Here is a 25,842-nt window from a genome sequence, read left to right as displayed (position 1 = left end):
AAAAAATGGTCAAAATCTATAGAGGGAAACATTAACAATCATGTCTGATAGTTTTCTTGCAGGGAGGAGAGCAGGAAGGGGAGGCAGAAGAGCAAAAGTTCAGAGTTAATTTTAATTGAGGAATTTCCCCATATTTTGTCATTCAGCTTTTGAAACTGTGACCACAACAGACTGTTTGAACTGTGGTGTGAGAGAGTCTGAAAAATTCCCCAAGCATCTATATGCAGGTAATAGCCACAGAGTTGACAAGGAAAGCTTTTAAAGTACAATGAAATTCAGCACGGGTGCTGCACCCAGCACAGGAAACTCCGGCCATCTGGAGACGAGGATGACCAGCGGCCACAGCAGTTTGAAAAATTGCAAGGGCTGCCAAAATTAAACTGTGAAGTCAGGCGGGAAGGCAACCAATGACCGGTGAGATCAGAAGTTCAGAGAAGCCCCAGATGAGCTCCCAACAACAAGTGTGGCCAGCGTACACCAAAGTTTATTAAGGATGTTGAGAGGAGGGGAAAATATCCGCGCAGAAGATGCCCAGCTGGCGAGGAGGGAGTGGTGGTGATGCTCATGTCACTTGATGAATCCCATTGGCCAAGTCCCCAGGAGATCCCACCCATTTGCAAGTGTAAAATAAATCTCTAAAGTTGTACCTCGTGTACCACTTGACCTTATTGCTTTTAGCCTGCTGGCTTTATAACTATTTATTTATTTTATTTTGGTTTGTCCCCAAAGAGGGGCTCAAAAGGAAATGAATTTCGAACCAGCACCTTTCACCACCTTGCAGTACTACCCTGATCCCTGCATCCAGCGGTGAGTCTCTGAGCGTGACGTAACTCTCTCCTATCGCAGATTTGATCTGAGTGTCTTGTGTAATTGTTAACTTTTCTGCTATCGTCCGGTGGCAGCTGGGCTGCACGCGGAAAAAATGTGCCGCTCTCTTCATGCTCAGTGGAGCTTATTATTATTTTTGGCTTTCTAACAGGTTACTGTTTAATTATAGGCATCCGTTTAAGATATCCCCTTTTCCTCTTTGGCATTAGAGGGGAAAAAAGTATGATAAATAACACGAAGGCTGATAGTATCTTCCCTTGTGTTTTGGAGCAGAAGGTTACTCTGTGCTCTGGGTAGTACAGGAATTGCTTTAGCTTTCTATAGTGTGTTTATTTGTTTCTTTAAATGAAAAAACTCCTGGAGATAATATGAGCTTAACTATTAAGCTCTGAGATTTTGTAATTTAAAGGATAAATAAACAATTTAAAACATTCAGAGAAGAAAAAAACCTGCCTTCTAAGAGCAAGTAATTTTCCAGGAATATTTTTTCCTTCTGTCTAACAGCCAGCCTCAGTGCCTGCCAAGCACTCTTATTTTAGCTTTGTTGTTATGCCGAGTTTTATAACTTTCCAGCAGATAAAAGAGCATGTCCGCACGAGGTGTCACAGTATCACATTGTCGGTTTGTTTGTTTCCCCCAGCAGAAGACACTATATTTAAGCATGTAAATGACATGTAGATGGTATTTTTCCAGTCATAAAGTTTGGAGAGGTGAAATCTTCTGAGCACAGTCACTTGTTGAGCTGTTTTAAGACTAGTTTCTGTCTGTGTTTCGTAAAAGCCCTGGCTGGTGTCTTACGAAGGCATTCAATCCCTGGAAGAGTTAACTATTAACTCTACATCCTCTTTAGGGTGTTAGGGAAGGCTACTCACGCTGCATAGCTCTCTGTTGAAGAAAGGGCTTGGCCACCATCACCCAGCCCTTGGCATTGCAGGCAGCTTTGTGATCTCAATTTTTTCCCCCTCACTATTGTGACTTGTTACAAGGTTGGTGGGGGCTTTTATCCCCTGCTTAATCCGCTGGGTGCCTGGTGCCACTGCTGTGTGAAAGTCCTGGGGAGGAGTGTGGAGACCTGGCAGCGAGGAGGGGCCGCGTTTGGGGCCAGCAGGGGGGAAGGAGCGGAGCTGGGAAATAGCGCACGGTCCTTGGCCGTGCTGCCGTGGCAGAGGAAGATGGAACGAAGCCGGCGGGGTATTGGATTCCCCGTCGAGATCTTCCACAACACGAGCCCCAGGGCTGGCCAGGCACATGCAGCCACACTCTGATCTCCTGCAAATCCGCCCAGCCCTGCTGATCCCGGCGGGGATGTGCCTGCGGCCAGGAGAAGTGCAATACAAGAGAGGTGCCCATCCGGGAAGGTGGATTCAGGCTAGCAGCAGCAGACTGTTTAGCAGATTAATAAATTTCCTCGGCTGGAAGCCACAGCCAGGCAAATTCCAAAACAGAAAATGAAGAAAAATAAAAAAGGGGGAAAAATTAATTTAGAAACTATGAAGATGCACTGGGCAGTACCAGCCCCTCTTGTCAATTGCACCCCACCTCATGTCAAATAACAGGTTCAGAAAATTGGTGCTACAGCTCAGGCAAAAACATTCAGGTGGAGCAGGAGTTAAAGAGCAAAAAAAATCCCTTGGCTGTATTCTGCAGATTTTTTTTAATGGGCCTTTCACCCCTTCAAATCTACCTTGTTCAGCAAGTCAGGCCTTTCAGCAGAAATGCTGCTCCTCGCCACATACCTTAAGCAGTATGATGAGTTTTCAAGTGAGCACTGTAGTGTGGGAAGCCTCAGGACAGATAGAGTTTGTGACACCCCTCAGTCATAAAACCTGTTCAAGATGTAGCTTAGAGTAACAACATGTCTCAGCTGTTATGCATGTCTGTTTACATGAGCCAAGAGTGGCATTTGTCCAATTGTTAGCGACTGTGCTCTGCCACAGGTCAAAATCAGCTGAAAGCTGGTCCCAGAGATGCTTTTCTCAGTCTGAAGACACAGACAGTCTTCAGCCTTAAGCTCCATCAGTTGCTTATTCATGATGTGCTGGGTGACATTTCCCTGACTGCTTTAACAAAATTCAATAGTTTCAGAATTGCATTTATTTTACGCTGTTTGAAACAGTTCTTCTTTGATGTGGTCAAAGTACTTTATTTAGCTAATGCCAGTGTGCTTCTCTGCAGCTTTAAAATTACATCTACTAATTATCTAACCATCAAACAGATAACGTTGAGCTGAGGCATGCTGGCAAAAAAACTCAATAGTGAAAAGTGTGTGGAACCCTGTCAAATTGTGGGGAGGGTGTCACACATATTTCCCTGTAGTTCAGTGTGGAGGGGGAAGCAGTTATAAATCCCAGTTAGCTCAAAGATTTCTGGCTCTGATTTACCCTCTGCTGTTGATTCATCTATTAATTTCTTCAGTTTGGGGGTGTCTGGCAGGCAGGCAATGTGGGACACAGCTAAAAGATTTCCTCTCTCAAGAGGTGAACACAGATCACACCAAGGAGCATTAGCTAATGTGCCATTATAATGCTCATATCCTTAATGCCTATCCTTAATGCCTATCCTTAATGCCTATAATGCCTATCATAGGCCACTGTGAAATGGTATATCCAAACAACACATAAATTCAGTGCCACAGATGAGGAAAAATAGCTGGGTGCCCTGAATCTGTGCTTATCATTGTTTAGGCCACTCCAGCTTCTGTCTCAACAGCCCAGCTCCCTCACTTAGGCTACTAATTTCTTTGTAAAGGTGGGTATCAAAGCAAAGCATCACAAAAAAAAGCATAGAGAGCTCAGCTGTGGCACAGGGCATCAGCCTCCTCCTTCACAACCCCACTCGTTGCTGTGGGTGCTGGAGTTCAGTGCTGGAGCTGCAGCACAGCTGAGAGGGGCAGAGGGACACTGGGTGCTGATGGGGATGTACATCCTAATGCAGAAGTGAAGGGTGCAAATGTAGCACGTGACTGTCTGAAGTGAGGTTCATTGGAAAGGTATATCCTGAGTGTGCTCATCTTTTGTCTTAAACAGAATGAGCTAAGAGATGCTAAAATTCAGCAAAAACCTCAAAATCTTTCTCTGTCTGCTTCCCTTATAAAAGGAAATACTTGAAATCGGGAATATAGACCACTCAGTTCTCTGGCTCCTGGGACTTGGAAAGTGCTTCTGTAATGAAAGAAGCAGCTGTATTGAAGTGCCAAGTCACTGACCCCCCTGAATTACTTCTTTGGATGGTACCGTGGGAGCTCATCCTGTGCTGCAGAAAACCCAGGTCAGCTCTGAGTCATAAAAAGAGCTGACTATCTGAAAGAGGCGGGATTTCCACCTTCCAAGAAGTGCCCACCTAGCTGCAGCTGAAAGCCACTAATGTAAGATGAAGAAGGCACTGTAATTATGATCAAAGTCCAGCCGTTGAGAGCTATGTAATTAGTATCTCTCTCCAAAGCATGTTTTTTTTCCAGCTAATGCCTGGTTGGGGGAGTGATGTTTACAGATAAGTCACTTGTGTTCTTGGAAATAGTGGTCATTAGGCTGTGTTTAAACCAGGAGCTCTCTTCTTTTGGGGCTGTTGACAATGCACCTGCTGGTGCACTGGACTATGGTCCTGCCTGCTCTGCTTCTCCCCTCTCTCCATGACCAGGCTAATTGGTGGTCTCAGGATTTGGCACCCTTGGTGTGTGAAGGTGTTCACTGTGGCTCACTCCTCCCTTCTGGATGAAAGGGCTCTCACACAAGCTGCTCCTTCTTTCATTTCTGGCTTTGTTTTCTCAGTACAATATGATATGGTCCAGCCTCCCAATTCTCACTAATAACAGAGGAACAACTCTGAAATCCTCCGGTCTCTGCAGCATCTGTGCTGGAAAGCTGAATTTTCAGACATGGTCCTGAGTTTTGGGTCGGTTGCCAAAAACAAAAACAACCCCTCCCTCTCTCCCCCCAACCAGGTATGTAAAGAAAAAAATCTATTTTTAGAAGAGAATGAGGGAAACCATCAGATATCAGTTGGCACATAGAAAGGAGGGGAGGGTATGGGCCATGTAAGCATCACCTATTGGGTGCTGTATCCGGATAGATTTTGGTGAGCAGGGTCTAGTTCCAGCCAGCCAGAGCTCCTGGGTTCAAAGAGATCTTTCATCAGGAGTATTGCATGTATCACTTCACCTTCCTTCATTGGTTCCCACACGTATCAAACAGGGCTGGTAAACGGACTGTGTTTATCAGATAGGAGTCTCTCCAAGGTTAATGCTTGCAATGCAGCACAAAGGTGAAAGCTCACTATACCCAGGGCTCATCTTTGCTAATAAGCATTAATGAAACGGCAGGCTTCTCCTCTTTGGGGCTGGCTACCCCTCCTGGCTACAGGCAGCAGTGTGATGTCCCTTCATAGTTGGGAATCCAGTAGATCTCCTTTCTCTTGGGTGTTAGTATTGTGACAGAGATTTGCTTAAGTTGTCATAGGGTCATGTTCTACAGGAGTATCTCATCCTACCTGCAAGCTCTACAGAATCCTTTCATTTAGGCAGCTTACATGCTTTTTCTTTCCTAATGCTATGCTTTGCTGAGGGATAACTGAACTCCTGCTCTGACAGGGTGGACAAATCTCAGCTGCCTTCACCTTTAAGCCCAAATTTGCTGTGTTGGCAGAAGAACTTGAAGTCAAGTAAGAAAAGACACAGGACTGGGTATAGACCTATTTGCAGAAACAGCCAGTGATTGATAGAGCAGGTACTTTCCAAAGACTCAAGAGAGGGGCCAGAAATTTTTCTGAGCAGCTTGTGGAGTGCTCAGAACAGCTGATGCCTTCTGGAGGAGCAGAACTGGCTCCATGCAGGAAGGAAAGGTGGAAGGGAGCTGAGGAGGCCCTTTCGCTATTGGCCTTGGTGAGCTCTCCTGTGAGGTGGTCGTCACCTTCATGGCTGTGCTGCCACCCCTGGTAGAGATTCCATGGGGGAAGGACCCCAGCTGGAGCCAGATGCACACGAGGGGACAGCATGCCATGTGCCAAAACAACTCTCACAGGGTGGCCTCCTTGGCAGGAGGGCTTTGCAGACACCTCTGCTGTGGACATGCTGCCAACATGGCATAGCTGCCTTCAGCACCTTGCCAGGGGTGTGAGCTGCTGGTGTGAGGAGGGAAGGGTATTTATCTCTTCCTTGAGATCCGTTCTTTGGTCACTGTCTTGTTCTTGCACTGCAATCTCATTAGAAGATGGGTCTAGAAGATAGAATCTTTGCAAAACAGTGCTCAAAAGCCGTACATTAAACCCTCTTCAGTTCTTTCTTCCTGGTACAGCCCCTGCAGTCCGATGATCACTGCTGCCCTCCTCCATTCTGTCCCTGCTTTATGTCATAGAGACTTCATTGAGCTGAGGATATTGCAACCCCTCCACAGTCAGTGTCAAGGACAGCACTTTTACCTCTTCAAAATGGTATAAGCTTCTCAAAAAAAATTTGTCTGCTTGGAGGTACTTTTAAAGCTGCTTAAAGGATTGAAGTGGAACCAAATCAATGATTTTCTGTGTTTTCTCAGATCTGAAAGGACTGTATGGAAAACATGTGAAGTCTTTCATGTGGTCCTTTTTACTGCAAGGAGAGAGCATCTAATTCATAGTACTTTGCTCAACTTCCAAAAATACTGAAGGAATTAAAGAAGCAAGTTCACTTGTTCAGAGGTGATTACGGTGTTCATGGTACATGATATAAGTTATAATCTATGCTGGTTTACATTGTACCTTCTGCTACAAACTAATTTGCAATAGATCCTCTCAACAAAAACAAGGATTTCTGGCCTGATAAAAAGCAAAAGGGTTCAGCTTTGATTTCGGGAAAAATAAAATTCTCTGACGTTCAACAAGTGTCCAAATGAGTATTGAACCCTTGTAAAAAAAAAGTCAGTAAGGGTCATAAGGTATGGGGGAGGAAGGAGGGTCTTGGATGAGGAAGAAATCAAGGAAACTTAGCTTTCAGTTTGGTGCCTGGCCCTATGCTACTTTTGTACTTATGTGAAAACCTTCATGGGAACATGGACATTGCTGTGGGAGCCAATGCTTACAATGCCATACAAATTTTGACTTCTCTTTACCTTAAAATTTTGTAGCCCATGATCAACATGGAAATAATCAGAAGGAAAATTATTTTTTTATAGCAGATTTCTGGAGTTTGTTTGATTAGCTCTGCTGATAATAGATAACATCTGCTTAGATAGCTTCATGCAAATATCTGTATCTGTTCATAGGGCTTTCTTGGGAGTTTTTGGTGCCTGTTTATAATCACCTACTACTGTGTAGCAGATCATCTCCCCACAGGATTTTGCTACTGAGTCATTTCCAGTCAGGTGTTTGAATGCCACAGGTGGCCTAATGTGACAAATACCAATGCATATAAGCAAGGGTAATTCGGTTAGTGCACGGAGCTATAAAGAGAACAGCCACCTCCAAGAGTGAGAAGGGGGAAACCCTGAAGCAAGTGATCAGGGGTTCAGTAGGTTCTTTGCAACATAAAAATAAGTCTGCTTACAAAACCTTGCCCTGGGAGGGTCAATGCCTGTCTGGTTTAGTAATGTTGATAAGCACCAAAGTCACTATATGCTGAACAAATGCATGGAAAGAAGCTTGAAGTGTGCTGGTGAGCTGGATGCTGCAAACAGCAATGGTTCAGCTGTGTATTGCCAGCAGTGTCTGCCTCTACACCTGGGAGCGGGAGGTGGTGGGACACAACAGTGGGATTGCTGTGCCTGCTGTCAGTGGAGTCTGTGAGGTGGCTGTGACAGGTGTGAAATTGAAGTTCAGCTGGCTCTGAGAGTTAACATGGGCATTAGGTGATCAAATATAACAGAATTTAAAATCTCAGTATTAGACAACAAAGTTTCTTTGCACTGTCTTCCAAGTTTTGTTGTTCATATTTGTGAATTTTCCTCTTAAAATATACAGGTTGGAAACGTCATTACTGGTTTTGATGGAAAGGGAGACTCTGTGTATTCATAGCACTCCAGGAGCTACAGCTTTAAGATAATCATGAGCAAAAATCATAAATCACATTAGGTGTGGCAATGTATTGATAAAATTATAGGGAGGCAACCCTGTAATTTCTTAGCACCCGTCATGGTTACAAAAGCAAAGATCCTCTGAGTGCTCCAGGTAGCGTTCCCTTACACACCAGCAGTGTTCCTGATAAACAGTTCATTTGTCTTCCAGGACTATAATCCGCTCTTAATTCTTTGTCCTTCGTCTGCCCTGTCTTGGAGCTATTTTGTGACACAGAGAAAGGTTTCTGCAAGAGCTCTTATTTTTGAGAGAAGGATTCTCTGCCCTTGGGCTTAGCAATAGCTGCCCTGCCACAGAGTAGCTACGTGCTGAAAAATGCAGCCTGTGCAGCATTTAGCAGAAGAGTATCACTGGTGGCAGGAGTGAGGAATGGGAGTTATTGTTTAGTATCCAAAACGCATCAGATTTCACAAGTTGGCTGTGGGGGTAACAAGTGAAAGCGTCAACCAAATTCATATTACAAGAATCTGCAACTAACATCTGCTTTGCTGGTGTTTCTGTTTTGCATTTTAATTATTTACTGAAACACAGGATGTTGCTGTTTACAGTTTCCTGCTTCTAAAGAGTTCTGGGAACTTTCTGTATTATCATGATGATTTAATTTATATTTTTGTAAAATTCGGCCTTTGAGAGAAAGTTTGAGAGGGACTTTGTAAGTCCCCTGAGCAGTTCATAGAGTAAAGAGTTTGTGTAACTAAAGACAGAAGCAGCTTTTGTAAGAGAAGGGGATTTAGGGAGCCAACTGTCTTACCTGGCTCAACACAAAATGTCATGAGTCTTTTGCAATCGACAGTCTCAGAACCTTCCTGTTCTAAAAAAGAATCATGTATTTCATGTTCCCTATCTGGCATAGCTGTCCCTCTGGTCTATGACTATATTTATATGACTAAATGCCCTGCTATGCATAGTTTTACAAAGCTAACAATCAGCATGGGCTGCATGATTTCTCTTGCTTTGCTTCCTCTTGGTGGGGGGCCACGTTGAGGCCCATGAGGGATGCCCTTTCACCAGCCTCTCACTGACACCTCCTCACAGTGGCCAAATTTGAGCTGGGCAGGGTGCCTTCCCTGAGGTTGTAGCTGCAGCACAGCAAGCACTTGGGCAAACAAATCCCAGGAGCTGTTGGGGAAATCCAGGTAGAGAGAGAATCTGACTCCTTAAGATGTCAAAAAAGTTCAAATCTCAGCAAGTGGAAAAGCAGCTCCATTCTTGGTAAAGGGTTTAGTGTCCTGGGGACCATATCCTCTTAATACTACTGATAGTGATATAGTGCAAGCAGGGAAGAGACTGCTTGCAGGAGACATGTCAGGCTCTAAATGGAGCTCAGAGCATGTTTCAGGGCTACAACCCCACCATGAGCCATCAGGGCTGCAGGCACAGTCAGAAAAGCCCAAGCTGTGTGTGTTTCTGCCATGCTGTGGAGTCTGGGTATGGAATACCCCTTAGGTTTGGTCCAGAAAAGACCGTTCTGCTCCATGCATGCAGTTTAGCAGAGGTGGAAGGGAGCTGAGCACTGAATTTCTCATTTTGTTTTTCTAAAGAGTTCAGATGGCACCAGCACTGAGGACAGGTTTGGAGAGGACTGAAACTTCCTTACCAGGGAGAAGTAGAAGCCACTTACTCTCTCTTCTGCTTTCTTTCTGTTAGGTTTGGATATTTTTTCCCCTTGGCTCTGGTTTCTTTCAGAGCCTTGTAGTATCTAATGAGAACCAGTTCCTCACTCCCTGATTGCCTTTCTGAAGCTCTGATGTGCTTGGATGAATTATTTTACTGTCTGTAATAAATAAAGTAATTTTTTATTCTGTGTTGTGGTCTCTGTATTGGTGTGATGGAGGTAGACTAGTGAAATTTGAGAGATGCTGATTGCACTCAACACTGCAAAAATTCAACAGACAATAGTAAGAGCCACAGTTCCTGTGTGAAATAGTGAAAGCAAGCTCCTTGTAAAAAAGAGACTGCAATAAATTGAGGTAGATACTCAAGGTAGATACTCAAGGTGTTGGGGTAAATGCAGGAAAAATACTGATGAGCAAATCTCAAAAGAGGGGAATTTGATTGGCCAAGCCTCAGGAAGCTCAGATTTCTGGCCATCACCTCTCCAGAACTTCAATTTTCCTTATTAAATACCTAAGTTCACTACAGAGGAGTAGTGATGAAGGCCTGTAACATCTGTATTTTTCTGATTACTGTCATCTCTTGAAAATTACCTTGCCCACTTTCATTTCTGGAGCTGTTGCTTTCTTTTCTTTTAATATTCCCTGATGCTCTGGAGACCTAGGTAAGTTGGAAGGATGTGGTTAACTGGTTTAGGCTGCTCTGGGCATTTAACAACTGCCTTTTCCCCACTCCTCCTCCAGAAGAAATGAGGGGTCTCCCCATACTGTGCAGCAGAATGCAATAGTAGAGGTGTCTGAGTCTCCTACTTCCCTAGATGCTCCCAGGCTGCAAACCACTACTGATGGTGGATGAGGGGACCATGGAGTGATTTTGGGTTAGGCATTGCCCCTGGAGAGACAAAAGATGATCTCTGTTGTCTTTAATTGTAGCTGCAGCTGGGCAGCAGAGGTTGGCATGTGACTGCAGGGCTGGAGGCAGTACCAACCCAGCAGGAGACCTCAGCAGAAACCTGTGCTTGTCCTCTCCTTCACCGAGCAGAGAAAGCACCACTCTGTTTGTCCTGCTGTAAAACCATCAGGGCTGACTGGCTGCAAATAGTGTTGAGCAAACTTCAAAAAGTAGACCCAAATATGTGTTCTCAGCTGGGTATCTGAAATTGAGCAAATGATGTCTTTTACTTAGATCAAAGGGATTTTTTTTTTTAATGGACTTGAAAATGTTTTGTTGCTTCTGAACAGTTTGCCTGAAAAGTTTCTCTAGCAATACTTATTTTTGGAATTGGCTGAAAAATACCTCAGAATTTTGAGGGCTGGACCTGGATTTTCCGCTTGTGCTGCTCTTGAGAAGACTATCTCACTTACTGTGTAAAAGCTTTCACCTCTGCCCAGCTGCTCTGACTCTTCCCTCTGCAGATGGGCACTGCTTTTAATGACCACTGCAATAGGTTTGGGGAAGGGATTGACTGGAAAAGTTTGTTACAAAATAATGCAACTGCTTTTTAATTGGTTTGGCGTTCAATGCTTTCTTAAAATTGATTATTTACATTTTCTTTTATTATTTAAATTTGGAAAGCCTTGGGACCACGTTACCCTGCAGATGTACTGATTGTCAACAGGTCGCTATGTGCTTTACAAATCTTGGGATACTCCTGTACCTCAGGAATGGAAGGACAAAGATGGACAGGACACCCATGGGCTGGGGGTTGAGCTGCGTGTCCTGAGCTCCATGCTTACACTTTAACTCTGAGCTTCTCCACAGAGATTGCTCAGGATTCTAGCGGTCTTCTGGACATTATATGGACTCTGTTCTCCAGACTAAAAAGCACCAATTGCATCGGAACTGCTGTGGCAGTGCTTCACCTTGGCCAGAGCTCCACCTCTCTCAGCCCCTGCTGAGAAAGGGAGTGGGTGTCAGGGCTGAGCAGAAGGGGAAGGGATGTCCGTGGCTGAGTTTCCAAGGATGGGTGAGAAGGGGGTGTCCAAAGTTGAGTGGAAGATACGAGAGGTCCGGGGAAGTTCACAAGATGCTGAAGGAAATGTTGAAGGAAAAAAAAATTAGAGATTACGTTCTCTAACAATTAGGGAACAGTAGTGCTGGTGGAGTGATGGGCTGCCTGAAACCCTGAGGACAAAGAAATATCTCTATTATATAGAAGTGGTGATTCTTTTCAGACTGATAATGATGACATGTGAATAGCTGATGTGATGAGACATTGATAGGAGATGCAGTGGGTTCCTGGGCTGAAGGGGTTACTGATAGCACACTGAAATCATTCTGTTTCCAGAAGTCATTCCCAGCAGTTTGCAAGGAGCAGGCCATGCAGTGCTCATGCTGGAAACCCTCATCATGGTAGCAATGGGAATGCAGAGGGAGTCTTTTTCTCTCAGAGGAGCTCTGCAGTCTGTGCTGGAGCAGGGTGCTGGCGTGGGGCACATGGCTGCAGTGATATAATGTGCTTTGAGGGGCAGCCACAAAGCTGCAAATGTAATATTCACTGCAGGCAGAGTCTTCCTTAAGATGACTCTAACTGAAAGGAGATGATGAATGGAAAAAAAATCCCCCTTGTGTTTTGCAGTATGGTGAATTAGGAGGATCACTCTGTGCAGCCAGTTTCACTTTCTCTGGCATAGGTCAGTCTTGCCTGAGTACTGAAGGGTGGAGCAAAGAGCAATCACGAAGCAGAACCATCCCTTCCTACCCCTTTCCATTCAGCTTACACACATATGCTTCCAGAAGACAAATCTAAGTCACAGGGAGATCAGGATGCACTATTACAGTAGACCCTAGCAGAACACTGAGCATTCCTCTGAGACAGAATTGCTTTAATTCCTCTAAATATATAGTTCACAGTTGAAACAGGTTGTGTGCAATACGAGTGCCATTTGCCTAGTGACTGTGAAAGGTAACAGTCACAGAATCACAGAATGCTGAGGGACCCACAAGGATCACTGAACCCAACTCTTAGCTTTCTAATGGCCTAGTGTCTTTCTTATATTGTGGTGTCCAAAACTGCCCCAATATTCCAGATGAGGCCATACCAGTGCAGAACAGAGTGGGACAATAATCCCCCTCGACTAGCTGGTGATGCTTTGCCTGATGCCTCCCAGGATATGGTTGGCCCTCCTGGCTGCCAGGGCACTGCTGACTCATATTCAGCATTCCTCCCCAGTTTGTCCTTGGTGGATGCTGCAGGACATCGTCAGTGTCACAGAGCTCTTTGCCACTGTCACTCCCAGTTCCCTCTTGTGTTCCCCATATCTCCTTGCCTGCTGGCTACTTCTGAGATCAGAGTTCACCCTTTTGGCAGTCAGCTTCTTTCATTTTCTAATGCACATCTCTGTGCCACTTGACCACTTTTCTCTAGCTGACCCTCCCCATAACCCATGCTGCTGTCCACACAATTTTTTAGTGAGATATCAGATCTGGGAAACATCTGAAAAATGTGGGAACTGGGAAAAAAGAATGTGCAATTGAACCATAGGTGAAAGTTCTATTCCGTCTCAAAGGAATCCTGTGTTGGTGTTTGTTATTCCTTACATTTGTCCTTTCTAATCCATGCAGCCATCAGTTTTATGGAAAGACAATCTGATGGGTTTAAAGAAGTTGCTGGAAGTCTAGATTTTAAAATGCTAAATCTGAGAGCTGGGCTCAAAATTGAAAGGAGAATAAATACCTGTGAGCACAGTTCAGCAGGACCTGCCTCTGCCAGGATGAGAGTCAGTCTCTTTTCGGATCATGTGAGCCAAGACCTTGGAATATGGCATGAGGCAGAGAAAAAAAAGCAAAAACAATGCATTATACAGTGCAATTCATGCTGGGAAGGGAGGTTGCTTGTTGATGAAGTAGACCCAGAAAAAGTGCACTAGAGTTCAATGAAATTCAGCTGCAATCTTCTCCGAGGGGGTTGAGAGCCTGTCTATCTACCATTTGGCTTTCATTTTGGCACCCCTGTTTGCAGCAATGAGCCAGTCCGATTTCCAAAGGTCCCTAAGAGGTGCTTCCAGGGTATGCTCTGCTGGTTGAGGGTGGCCACTGCGGTCATGGGGGACAAGAGCGCTCCGCACTTCGGGGAATTCCAGATGACACTGCCTGCCAGGCGCACGCTTGTCCCGTGCTGCCAGACCCCGCATCCTTCTCCTCTTGCACAGCTGTGAGCCTCATTAGGTACTGATGTCTACAAATCACTGCAGTGTTACAACTCAGAGCAGGGGGAATTCCAGCAGGATGAGGGCTGCCAAGTTCCTCGAGTTTTAATGGTGTGATCTGAAAAGGAGCCCCCTCCCCACTCAAAAGCTAAAAATACAACTGACACCAAGATTTAGGCATTTAGGCATAATGCTCATGAACTTTAAATCGTTTGTTTACCATTGCTTTTGATATACTTCAAGGTGTTACTGCAGAAGACAGGGACGAGCATATGGATTGGGATTGCTGATTGTGGACTTCTCTGCGACTTAATTCTCTGCCCAGATCACACCCTGTGATGGTTGAGGGCTAATCTATTAAGATTAATAATAGTTCAAGAAGCATTCAGGAAAAAAGATGAGGGTTTAGTCTGGGCATACAGTTTGGAATTATACTTCCTCCCTGAACTGTGAATATGGTTTCAATCTGCTTACAGCATTTCTGCAGCCTTGATTTTCATTCCTGGGAATTGGCATTTTGGTTCCTGAAGATAGATAAATTAAATTTGGGAGTTTCTTTTTGTAGGAGGTACAGTGCACACTCCACCTGAAGAAATTAAGGCCTTTTTTAATTTCTCTATCTAAACATCCAAAATCACTAGTTCCTTTTAGAGCAAGCACCAGACTGGGACTCGGATGACCAAGGTTGTATTTCTGGCTTGCTGCGTAACGATGAGTAATCCTGTGACCTCCAGGTGTCTTAGTTTTCCCACAGGTAAAATGTGAGTAATTACCCTGTCTTCCTTTGTAGAGCACTTTGAGAATTATGAATAAAATGAGCCATATTAGATATCATTATTTAGACATTATTAATTATTTTTTTGTACATTCGCATAATGTGGAAGTGCTTTCTTCATAAGACCAGATGTTCTTCTCTCTGAATCAAAGTTTCCTGAGTACTCCACTAGCAGGTCCTTTAGGTGAATGTATCTTGTGAAAAAAGAGCAAAATCTGTAGCTTGCAGAGAAAGACTTCTCTGGCTCCATCTGCATGTCCACTGGCTGAGAACTACATACTCAGTGATAGAAAACTGTACACCATTGATAAGACATCTCATGGGGAGAAGCAGAAAGCAGCATCCTGTAATTTTGGCAAGAAGAAGAAAAAAAAATCAAGAAAAAAAAATCTCCAAATCATTTTGCTCGTCCCTATTGTGAAAGTGTTCATGTCACAAAATTTTACACTGTGGCTATACGCCAATATCAAGTCATGAAGTTCTGCATCTTCAAACTATATGATAATTTCTGAGAATTTGCACAATGTAGGAGAAACACAAACCACCCCAGAGCTCCAGCTTTCAAGGGAAACTAAGGAGAACAGAAAGTGCTTGGATCTCTTTGTACCCAACACAGCAGCTTCACTGAGATACCATATTCATTTCTGGTTTCCTCTTATGAGGTTTATACTGTACTATTAACCCAGGAGTAGTTCACAGTGTTGAAGCACCAAGCCAATTTTGGATGAAAAAACAAAGGAAACCGGCTATCTCTTGGTTGCGACAGTCTTTATTTTTGGAAGGAGGCTGCTGGACTCACACATGCGCCCCAGTGGTGCTTGAGCTGCACCCTGTGTCAGATTTGACCCTCTATCAGCGAAAGCAGGTGGCATCTGCCTTTAAGGTTAAAGCTATAGAGGAGGGGCTGTGCATGCTCAGTATCAAACCTAGGTCTTGTTTTCCTCAGGAGCTTACAAGTTTTCCCCAGTGGTAAGTCCAACCTGAGTGTTTTGGCTTTAGCCCTTTCTAAGAAAGATTGTTTGCAGTAAAAGGTGGCATTTTGGGTGAGAAGTGTTGCTATATTGCAATAGTTGAGTTTAATAGTTTTCTGTCATTGTTTCCTGGTATGGAAAGTGGTTTGGGGTTTTTTTTGTTTTGTTTTATTCCTTTAATGTCTTCGATGTGGAGGTAGAAAGGGGGTAAATGTGGTGAAGACTGGAAGAATGTGCTCAGACTGAGCAGTGGGAGCAGAAATGTCTTGTTTTCCCTCTAGTTTGTGGTCATGCTGGGCCAAGCATTCGGGGCTTCATTTCCTCCAGTGTTGGGACCCTCACCTCCAGAGAAAGGCAACTGTAGTGCAGATGGGTTACAGCTTATGAGAGGCAAATGCTGTGCTTGCCAGGATTATTTGGTTTGGCTGTTGGTTTTTGGAAGGGTGGGTTGCTTTTTTTGTTTGGTTGATCGGTTTTTCGTTGTTTTGGATTTTTCCTTGTTAAGTTTAACATTCCCAGCCTTCTGGAAGACTCTGAAATTGAGTGCTGTGTGGACACAGCTACAGGGGCACACGTCTCTGCTGTATTTTGCAGAGATCTCATCAGTGAGATGGCAAAGGGGATCAGCTGGGACACATCGCCACCGAGGGGACTGTAACACAGCTCTTCTGGGGGAGTGGTCAGGAGGCAGCAGAACAATCAGTGTGTCTGAGGCTTCAGCCCACCTAGTGAATCTAGAAAAGTGCTTTCACCTGGAGTCTGGGCTGCTCTTGCTTCATCAAAATAAATAGGACGGAGCTGAGCTAGATTTTAGTGGGAGTGCATTGCTTCCTGAAACTTGGGATTTAGTGGTTCAGGAGCAGCGTTCCAGTGCTGCAGGAGGAAACACTGCTTTTGGTGAGGTCCTGCTTCTCGGAAAAGGTTTAACTTGCTATTAATAATCCCCTGGTGGTTTTTGAAGGAGGGACTTGTGGATGCAATGTCCTGTTCAGCTTGCAGTTTGATGGGGGCTGTAAATCCCCCTGTAGTTCTAGTCTGGTGTAGCTAGTGCTCTCTGCTTATGAAAAGCAGCCTGCTAGCTATTTCAGCAGTTGAGGTAGGGACTTACCTTAAAGTAGAAACACATTAGACAAGACTTACTACCATGCATTGTTCTATTGTAGTCAGCAGTTTGGTATAAGAGCCTGTGTTCAGTAGTGCCATTTTCTACTATGCCCTTTGGGACAAGTAGATGTGGCTAAAAGGGATGTTGCTTAAGTGCCTGTTGATAAAAAAGTAGCTGATTGGTAGAACCAATTTGAGCAATGCAAATGCCTGAAATCTTGTGATTAATTTTCAGTAAAATAATCATTGAGTGCCTAAAGTAGAGCATTTGCTGATGTGGCAAAGGACAGATAATTAGTGACATTTATGCATAGATTTTGCTTAGGCTTTAGCTGTTATTTTCCTGTGGAAATTCAGGCACTTAGGTATATGTTTAGTAGACAGAGGCTGCTCCTTTGTGTTGAAAAGTGTTAAGGAAAATGGCAGTAGGTTTAGGTTTTATTAAAATTACAGGAAAGAAGACATTTTATCTTGCACGCAGGTTTGTGCTCAAGTTGGTTTTCATGCAGCTTGACAGTCCTTTCCCACGTGAGAGCAGGATGGACCAAACTGAGTAAAAAGCAATGCTGGCCACTTCTCTAACGTCCACAATGTTATTACAGCTGCCTTGCCAAGGTGGGCTACCTAATCCTGGTGCCTCCTTTGGTGATTGGCTGGGTGCAGGGATAAAGATGAAGCAGCTGGAAAATATCCCTCTCTGGAGAAATTTGGAGTTGTGTTTGGTAGAGGGAAGTACCAGCAGTATCCTTAGCTGGTGTTATCAGTGTGTGCAGCTTATACCTCCTGCCTCTCCTGCACTGCAGGCTGTGGGCACTGCGTGTTTTGGGGTAGGTTTATAGTATTACTGCTGAATGGGACCACCACGGCCAGAGCAGGCAGGGTGAACTGGGTTGCTTTGCCTTTTTGACACAAAGAACTTTGTCCAGCAGTGAAACAAAGCTGGGGCATGCCGTGGCATGCAGCAATCTAGTTGTAGTGAGACTTTTCAAAGGCAAGTTCTCTGAGGGAGGTCTGTTTTGTTATAACTCTTTTTCTGTTGAAGTTAGTTCCTGTTTATGCAGTAACAAAAAGTGTTCAAGTCAAGAGCAGTTATGATAAGTGGCAAATAATTGTTAAAAGTGACCACTCTGGTGGCTTGGGAGAACCCACTGTGGGGTTTCTCTGCCCATTCCTATGAGGTCAGGACTGAGTGCAGGGTATTAAGCAATGCCTGAGGTCTGTGGGTTTAGGGGCAGGGCAGGTTGCAGAGCACGTGCTCCCCCCACTGTGATCCTTCAAAGCTTGTGGTGGCATTGAGTTGCAGCTTAAGTAGAAGGTTTTAGGCTGGATATGTTCTTCTGGGTTTCAGTGTGGCGTTCTTGAAAGTGTCTTACCAGACTGAAAGCCTGAAAGGAGTAATTTCTGGTACTTTGTGGGATAACTGCTGTTCTCAGAGGATTTGTGATTATTCACACGTAGTGTGGCTATGTGCTCACATCTGTGAGGCAGAGCTATTAGCTGTGATACTTCTGCATTTTATTTGTCTCTGGCTGTTCTTGAACTTTTAAATTATGTTATTTTGGGGGTTTTTTAATCACAAAAAGGATAAGGAACTGAAATGATACTTTTACCTATTTTGAGGCATGCCCAGCTTTGGCTCTGAGGGCTTAAGGCACTTGGATTTCCATTAGTTTAGAACAATGGTCTGCACTTTTCTAAGAGCATGTGGTTCTGTGGACAGCAAAGGTGAGGAAAACCCCACTATTTGCAGACTGGAGTTGTCCTCAAAACATGCCAAGTCACACAAATTCAGTCAAGAGAGCTAGATCCCTCCCTGACAGCAGACAGAAGTAGATACTTCAGGAAAAGAACTGTAGTGTGATCCTCCCTCTGAAACGCTCTTTCTTAATTTTGGCAGCTTAATAAATTAGGGTCTTCCATGCAATTTGTTCAGACCGTTGTGTTAAACAGGACCAATATGTGCCAAATCAAATATCAGTCCAATTCTTTGGAATCCAGTTACAACCTTGGCTCTTGCCACCGCTGTTTCCCTGGCAAGAAGCACAGCCATTTGCTTGCATTGTGCTGAAATAACTCTGTAATATGAAAATTTGTCAGGATGCCCCCAACCCTGTAGCAGGAAAGGTGGTCACCTGCCTCATACTCTAATTAAAGTTGAACTGAGAGTTTTTGTCAACTGCAAATATACTCAAGAAATTCCTCCCACTCCCCTTATATTCTTGCAGCCGTCAAGTATTTTGACATGGGTGTAAAAGCTGCTGTGTTTGAATTTAGAAATTGGCCAGTAGGATGAGAATGTGCAGCTGTGGAAGGCATGAGTGCTCCAGCTCTGTAACTGCTTCTCTTGGGTCCACCTATTTCTGTGAGGCTTATGGGAGGTTAAGGGGATAAAAATGGCCAAGGTAATTAGCAGATATGGTGGAAATAGTGGGTCAGGCTCAGAAATTGTTGGAGGGGCAAAGGCAGTAGACAAATAAAAATTTTGATGTGATGGAACTTATTTCCATAGAAAATAGAACAAAAATATTATTATTATTATTATTTAAATTTTTAAAAATACTTGGTTTGAGACTTCAGCTGCAGTGGCTGGGTGTAGGAGAAGTTGCCTAAATCATCCAAGGGCATGCCATTTAGAGAGGCAACCAACCAGGGACAATGAAATCACACACTGCTGAGCTGCTTCACCTGCTTCAAAGACCACCTGCTTTATATGGGAAGTCAATTATTTTGGGGTAAAAGGGAAAGTGGATTTTTTTTCTCTCTGGGATTCTTATGATGCAGCATCCCAGTGGATTCTGAGGTATATTTGTTATAATATATAGGGATAACTTATTGGGAAGGTTGGCCGAATTCCCTCCCCTCTAAATACAGCATCTGCAGCAGTGTGGAATGTGTGTTGTACAGCTGTGAATGTTCCAGGCATTCAACATGTCTCCTTTTTCACACAATAGCTTCTATTTATGGGTTTTCATCAAGTTGTACTCATGCATTCAACGTCTCTGTGTGTGTGTTTTTCTCTTTTTTTTCTTTTTTCTTTCTCCCTTTTTTTTTTTTTTTTTTTTTTTGCTTTTTTTTTTTAAGGTTTGTAGAAACTCCGAGCCCCTTCTCCTGGAAGGAGAGTTACTATCGATCAGCCATGTCCCAGGGCTCACAGCCGAGGGAATTCCTCAGCCCAGAGGTAATCCAGCATCTCTGGGACTTCCTGGAACAGTAAGTAGCCCTTATGTGGAATTTATGAAAGGTGTTTTAGGACAGGATGCCTCTATAATTAGGCTGCTCAGAGGATTGATGCTGTGGGTTTTGGAGCCTTATGTACCTGTTGATTAGATATGGATGTGATGATTATATGTATCAGTCTGTGGTGACTGACAGCTCTTGAGCTCTCAAGAGGCTCTACATCCAGGCTATGGGGACCAAATGCAGTGATCAGCAGTGACACAGACTCTCTTCAAGACCTCTGGTGGCTGAACTGAACACTTTCTAGAAAGTGATCATCTAAGGCACATGGTTGGCATTTTCCCCTAAGGAAATGGGGTCATTACTCTGTGTCCAGGCTGCATGTTTTCCTCTTTTGCTGAAGCCAGGGAAGGAGAGGAGGTGAAGATGGTGCAGAGTTCACCCTATCAGGTCCACTGAAGGAAATAAAACTGACTATGTTCCCATTCCTGACTTGCCATGACTAATGCTAAAACAGTTACTGCTATAAATCGTCCGTGAGTTCTGTCTTTCAGTGATTTAACTCTTGCACTCTTATCTCATCTTTCTGGTCAGGCAAGTGAAATATCCCTCCAGGCTGTGTCCTGGTTTGGGGCTGATGCAGTACAGCGGGTGAGGAGATAGCTGTTCATTAGTAATGACTTACTTTGTCATGAGACTGGTTCGTGGTTATGCCGAAGTACTGGATGACACCCTAGCAGGAGGGATGGGAGGGGAAAGGTGGGGTGGTGGAAAATGGAATTTGGCCGGTTTTAACTTTAGTACTGTGTTCTTTTCAGACCAATATGCTCGGTTCAGCCAATCGATTTAAACTTCATCGATGGCCCATCTGAAAATGGCTCTACAAACAAAATTGAGATTAGCATGGACTGCGTCCGGGTGCAGGACACAGAGCTGAATGACCCCATGTGGGTGAGTAGTGAGACCTTTCTTGACCTTTGGGGAAACATGGAGAGTTTCTGCAGGAGCAGTTCCAGCCGTGCTGCCCCAGGGCCATCTTCCTACCTTGGCTGACTCCTGACCTGCTCTCCTTCTCCTGTCACAGCAATGGCAGGAGAGAGGGACGAGGCAGCTAAACTGGCAGGAGAGCTGAGGAGTCTTTCGCAGACTACTCAACCATCCCTGCGCTCTCCCTGCTTAGAGCTAGTTTATGTGGCCTCAAGGTTAAAATAGTTTGGATTCTAGGCCCAGTTGCAATTTTGCTACCCAAGACCAGAGGGTCTTTACTGGATTTTGTTTTCTTGAGGGTCATATAGGAGTGAAAACTTTTTTCCAGACCATGGTTAGCTTTTTTTTTTTCCTCCTGTTTCTCCAGACTAGAGAGTGTTTACATTGAGTCTTGGCCATGGGTGTCTCATCAGAATGGCTCAAGGCTGGAATGCCGATGAGGCACTGGTGGTTGTTGGTTCGTTGCCTTTGGCACAAACAGACTGGCTCTTTCTTAGCAATAGCTCTACTGAAGAAACCGGGTGCTATTCTTGCAGGCTGGAGCAGGAGGTATTTTGGGAGTCTGAGTTGTTTATGTCCTGTTTCTGTTCTTCCTGAGTTTTGTATACTTTGCGGTAAAAATAATGTGTAGTTTGAAATTTGTGTTGGTGTCTGTACATTTTCTTGTTACGCTGTTCCTGAGAAAGTGTTGCCATTTAATTCCCTGGCTCATCCACCACGATTTTCAGTGTGCCCAACAATGGTATGTTGGCAACTTGAATCCTGGTAGTGTTTGTAACCCGGAGGATTGTGTCTGCAAGCAAAGAACTCCTGGGTCAGGCTGATTGCAGTCCCCAGTGACAGTTTGACCTGTTAGTCCTGCTTTGGTGTGACTGCAGGGGAGACTGCAGTGCTTTTCTTTTTCCATGGAGGTTGCAAAGGGTTAAAAGGCCAATTTGAGGTTGGGTATGTGCTCAGCTAATGTGGTGAAGCTAATCCGAGTGCACAAGGAGAGGTGACTGACATTAAGTCTCGTTATCTTTTGATTCTGCATTTTTGGGGGCACAGAGGGGTGGGGTGCAAGCCTTCCATCGCATCTGCATCTCAGCTTTTTCCACCACTATAGCAAAGCTCCAATGAAATGTTATCTCTTCAATGGGCCAAAAGATTCTCCACGTTTACAGGGACTTCTGATTTTCAAAATGCATAGTAATTATCTGCTTGAACTATATCCTCTTGAAAACAATCCCCACGAGTTTAAAGGTCACCAGCAGAAACTTTGCTCCTTCCATGCTCAAATCTGGACTTGTGGCATTGAGCACTAACAAAGCCTTCCCATCTCCAGCTCCTCCAAGCTGCCTGCAGAGAACAGTGATGGCTGATGGGCTCACTGAAGGCCTGTTCAGAGTCTCCCTCTCCTGTCTGTGGAGCAGAGAAACATGAATGGAAAGTCCCTTTCCCCTGTCCTCTCTGAGCCCTGCTGAAGTGAGCACTGGTGCTAGGGAAGGACACAGGCAGCTTTCTCTATGCAGTAACCTCTTGCTTATGATGGGCTTGATTCCAACCTTGCAGGAGGCATTTCTGGAGAAGTCAAGCTGTACAGCGACTTCTTTTTAAGAAGGGTTTTTCACTGACGTGACATGCTGAAGGGGGAGCAGAGAAATTCCATCCTCACCCTTACTGTAAGGCACCAGCTCAGAGTACATTAATGTATGTACATTAACAAATGTTCCAGTTTGTCTCCAGTGGAAGACAGCACCTTTGCTCAGTTGAATGCTGGACAAAAGCCTTCACAAAGCAAAATATGCATCGCAAACTTGTGCAAACAGCCCGTCTTTTAAAATGAGGAAAGCTCTTTTTACTCCCCTTACCACCACCACCACCTCCCTATAAATTTGCAAACATCCCTGACAGGTGACAACTCCCCTTGCAGAGAAGTCTGTGTTTGCTTTGCTGTTTCTGGGGCTCAAAGCGGCTGCAGCTTGCGTTAGCAGAGAATGTGTAGCCTGAGGCAAGGTGTTTGCTTTAATCTGAAATACCTTACAACCCTCTTCCCCTCCAGCTTCTCTTTTCCTTTGGATAGCTTCAGGGCACGAGCTTTCCTTGCACCTGTCTCTCCTGTAACCTCAGCCATGTCACTTCTAGACACGAGGTGCTGCACGCAGCTGATTGCAGCAAAGGGTTGAAGAGGGCAGATAAACACAAAGGAATGCAGCAGAAACAGAGGGGCCCTGGGAGATGAGCACTGAGATCAAGGCAAAGGGCTTTATAGTATTACATTTGTCTTAGCAAAAGAGAAAGGCCAGCTTTTCTCCAAAATGTATCACCATGTGAGATTTAAATGGGTGCAAAGCAATTAAGACTGGTGTTTTTGAAGCCATTGTCCTTCTGTAGACTTTGAGGCAATCCCAATCAGCCTTTAAAATAAGTTCTGCACCTTCTTTCAACTTGCTTCTGAAAAATGAAACTTTGTCTTAAAAGATGTCCACCTTTGATCCCAACAGTTGTGTTGGTAAGACCTGTGATTTTTTTCTTATTATTTAACTTTTGGGGGTACAGTTGTTTGTTCACGATAGAGTTGGCAGTGGGGAAGGAGCTATAGTGTTCAGAACAGTGCCTGAAGAAACTGTCCTACCAATGGGCTGGAAACTGAGCATAAGTTCTGCCCTGGTGAACACCCATTAGTTGTGTTCATTGCCTTGAAAATGCAACTGTTTAGAGAGAGAACTTGAGAAGAGGGATGGTTGACACAGAAACCCCTCTCATGTGAGCCACAGCCCTGTCTCTTGCTGAGCCAAGCCCTGGCAGTTCTCACACACTTGTTTTTAAGGAAGAAACATTCTTCCTGTGTCCATACAAGAAAGGGGTAAGAGAAACTGGTGATCTGTACTGTCTTGGGATGAAAAGAGCTGGAGGGGCCAGGAAGAGAGTTTGTGGGTCTGGTGTAACACCAGACAGTCAGCAGCCTTCCCTGGCTGTGTGCCTTGTGACCAGCTCTTTCACAATGTCCTGGGTGGCCCCTCCATGAGGCTGTTGGCTGTGCCCCTTCCTTTCCTCTGGTGTGAACCACAGGCAGGCTGGAAAATCCCAGCAAAGATCTGCCTTTTTGCATGACCATAGTGAAAGGCTGGTGGTCCCTGTGGGTGTGGAGAACATTTAGTTTCTGCCATGGCCCTAGTGTGGGAAGGAGCTGCGGATGTCCAGGGAGGTAAGTTGAATGTGTGTCCTTGTGGGCCTCCTGCCACTCATTAGACCCACCAAAGAGGGGGTCCCCAGCCTCTACTCTGATCAAGGATGTAGCCAGCAACATCTGTGCTTGGGTGGTGTCTAGCTCCCTGCGTTCAGGAGGAACACTAGTTGCAAAACTTATAACCTGCAGTGCTAGAAATTAGGTAATGTTATAGTAATTCTGTATTTTTGTGTGACTGACTAAATGCCCTGGAGCAACAGGGAGGAGGGGTCTGGAGACCTCTCTCTAGGAATGAGTGTGTGGCAGTGTAATAACCCTGCATTGCCCTGGAGCCCTGTTAGTGCTGTCAGTCTGACCTACCAGGTGCAGAATTGCTTTTCTTCACCATCCCTCAGAAGTCCTGTAAACTGTTCACCAATGCTTAGAGATACTATTCTGGACCCAGCTGCTTTGGGCTAAGGACTTCAGCAAGCAGCATCCTGATAAAAGTGTTATTTGAGGGATTTGCAGAGTCTGTAAGTCTTCTGCCACCACCATCCCAGCAGTGTGTCCAGTGTTCCAGGGCCCTTGCTGGCAGGAGCTGGAGTGCTGTCCCCAGGGATGGAGCAGCTTGTCCCCCTCCCCCTGTACATACATACCTTCCTTTCATGCCCCTGAGCGAGTCATCCTCCCACAGCCTCTTGCCTAACCAGTTCAGTGGAATGCCTTTTGCCCAGACAGTCGCCGTGGTCGGAGTTTTCTTAACCTGGATCCATCCCTCCCCATAAAAGGCAGAGAGAATTCCTTTCCTTTTTTTTTTTTTTACTTTTTGTTATTTATTTGTTCTTCCTCATCTTCTGCAAATAATTGTGGGGATTTGCTGTGTGTGGCTTGATTAGGCACTGCTGAGCTCCCTGTGGGGTGGGTTTTTGCCTTGGTGATGGTGGTGTGGTACAGGATGTTGTCCTTTTGGGTTTGGATACTCAGCTTCATGGGCTGTGGGTGTCCCAAACCTAGTAGCTTGGACAGAAATTTTGGAGGTGCGATATATGCATTTCATACTCTCATATGTGAGAGCTGAAGCTCTGTGTCTGCTGTTCTTCTTTATACATAGAGGTGAAGATAACAGTTGACTGTAGGATAGACAGGAGGATGTGGAGGTGTCAAGGCTCTCAGCCTCAGCCCTTTTCCAATGACACATCTCAGAACTGGTGTTTGATTCCCAATGGAAACAAGAAGCCTTTCCCATATTTAGCTTGCTGTAGGTGCATGAAGGAGCCACCCAAGCCACCTTGTACAAAATACCCTCCCCCGCTGCAGCCCAGTGGGCTGTAGCGGAGCTACTCTGACCCAGGGTGGCTGCTGGCCGTCTTCTCCATGCTCTCAGTCTTGGTACCATGTAAATCAGTTCAGTAATTCATATTTGGCAGCTATGCACTGAATTCCTGGGTTCCCCATCACCTGGGAGCTGTGGTCAGGATCAGATGTGCAACACTACGATGGGCAGACAGAAAAAATTCCAACCTACTATCCAGAAGGATGTCTGTGGCATCCTATCCAAGGCTTTAATATTAAAGCATAAGCTCTAAACATTGTTAACTTTTAATTGCTTCCTTAAAAGTGTTGGTCTGGACTAGGAGGACTCCACTTGCTGCAAGGTAATGGCTGAAGAAGCAGATGAAAGCTGGTTAAGAGACAGTGAGACTGTGGGACAGGCTGGACATCCCTGTGTACCCACAGCAGGGCAGGGAGAGTGCCTTGGTGCAGGGACTGACTAACACATGGTATGTGCTTCTATGGGCTCTGGCAGGTGTTGCAGCCTTGCATTTTTTTGGGAAATGGTTTTGCACCTGGAGGATAAGGCTGATTTGATAAGTACATGCAGCAAAGTGGGTTGTGTGGCCATCTGTTTCCATGCCTAAGTATTCCTGGATTGACCATAGAAAGGAAGGAAGGACTCTGTACAGCACAGGGATGTGATCAAAGCTTTTATTACTGTCTGGTTTGTGCTTGAGAGAGTTTGAGTCTTGCCAAGTTTCTCTTCTTTGTGGG

At 44.9% G+C, this 25,842-nt stretch overlaps 1 protein-coding gene across 4 annotated transcripts in view; it reads left to right on the top strand.

The window, feature by feature from the left end:
• Positions 1 to 654: 654 nt before the first annotated feature.
• TP63 (tumor protein p63) overlaps positions 655 to 25,842 on the top strand; it is a 100,292-nt gene continuing 75,104 nt past the window's right edge. For 2 of the 4 annotated variants that reach the window (XM_050308799.1, XM_050308800.1), the window contains exons 1-2: positions 19,600 to 19,688; positions 20,474 to 20,606. In XM_050308799.1, coding sequence (XP_050164756.1) covers positions 19,615 to 19,688; positions 20,474 to 20,606 — 207 coding nt within the window. In that variant the 5' untranslated portion in view covers positions 19,600 to 19,614. Of the gene's footprint in view, positions 808 to 19,559; positions 19,689 to 20,473; positions 20,607 to 25,842 lie in introns of those variants that run through there. The other 2 variants (XM_050308793.1, XM_050308795.1) reach the window with 2 other exon arrangements.

The sequence above is a fragment of the Myiozetetes cayanensis genome, unplaced genomic scaffold (assembly GCF_022539395.1).
Source record: "Myiozetetes cayanensis isolate MyiCay16 unplaced genomic scaffold, myiCay2020 scf13, whole genome shotgun sequence".
In the NCBI taxonomy this organism is placed as follows: Eukaryota; Metazoa; Chordata; class Aves; order Passeriformes; family Tyrannidae; genus Myiozetetes; species Myiozetetes cayanensis.
The sequence above is the reverse complement of the archived record's forward strand: the minus strand, read 5'-3'. Positions and strand labels throughout refer to the sequence as shown.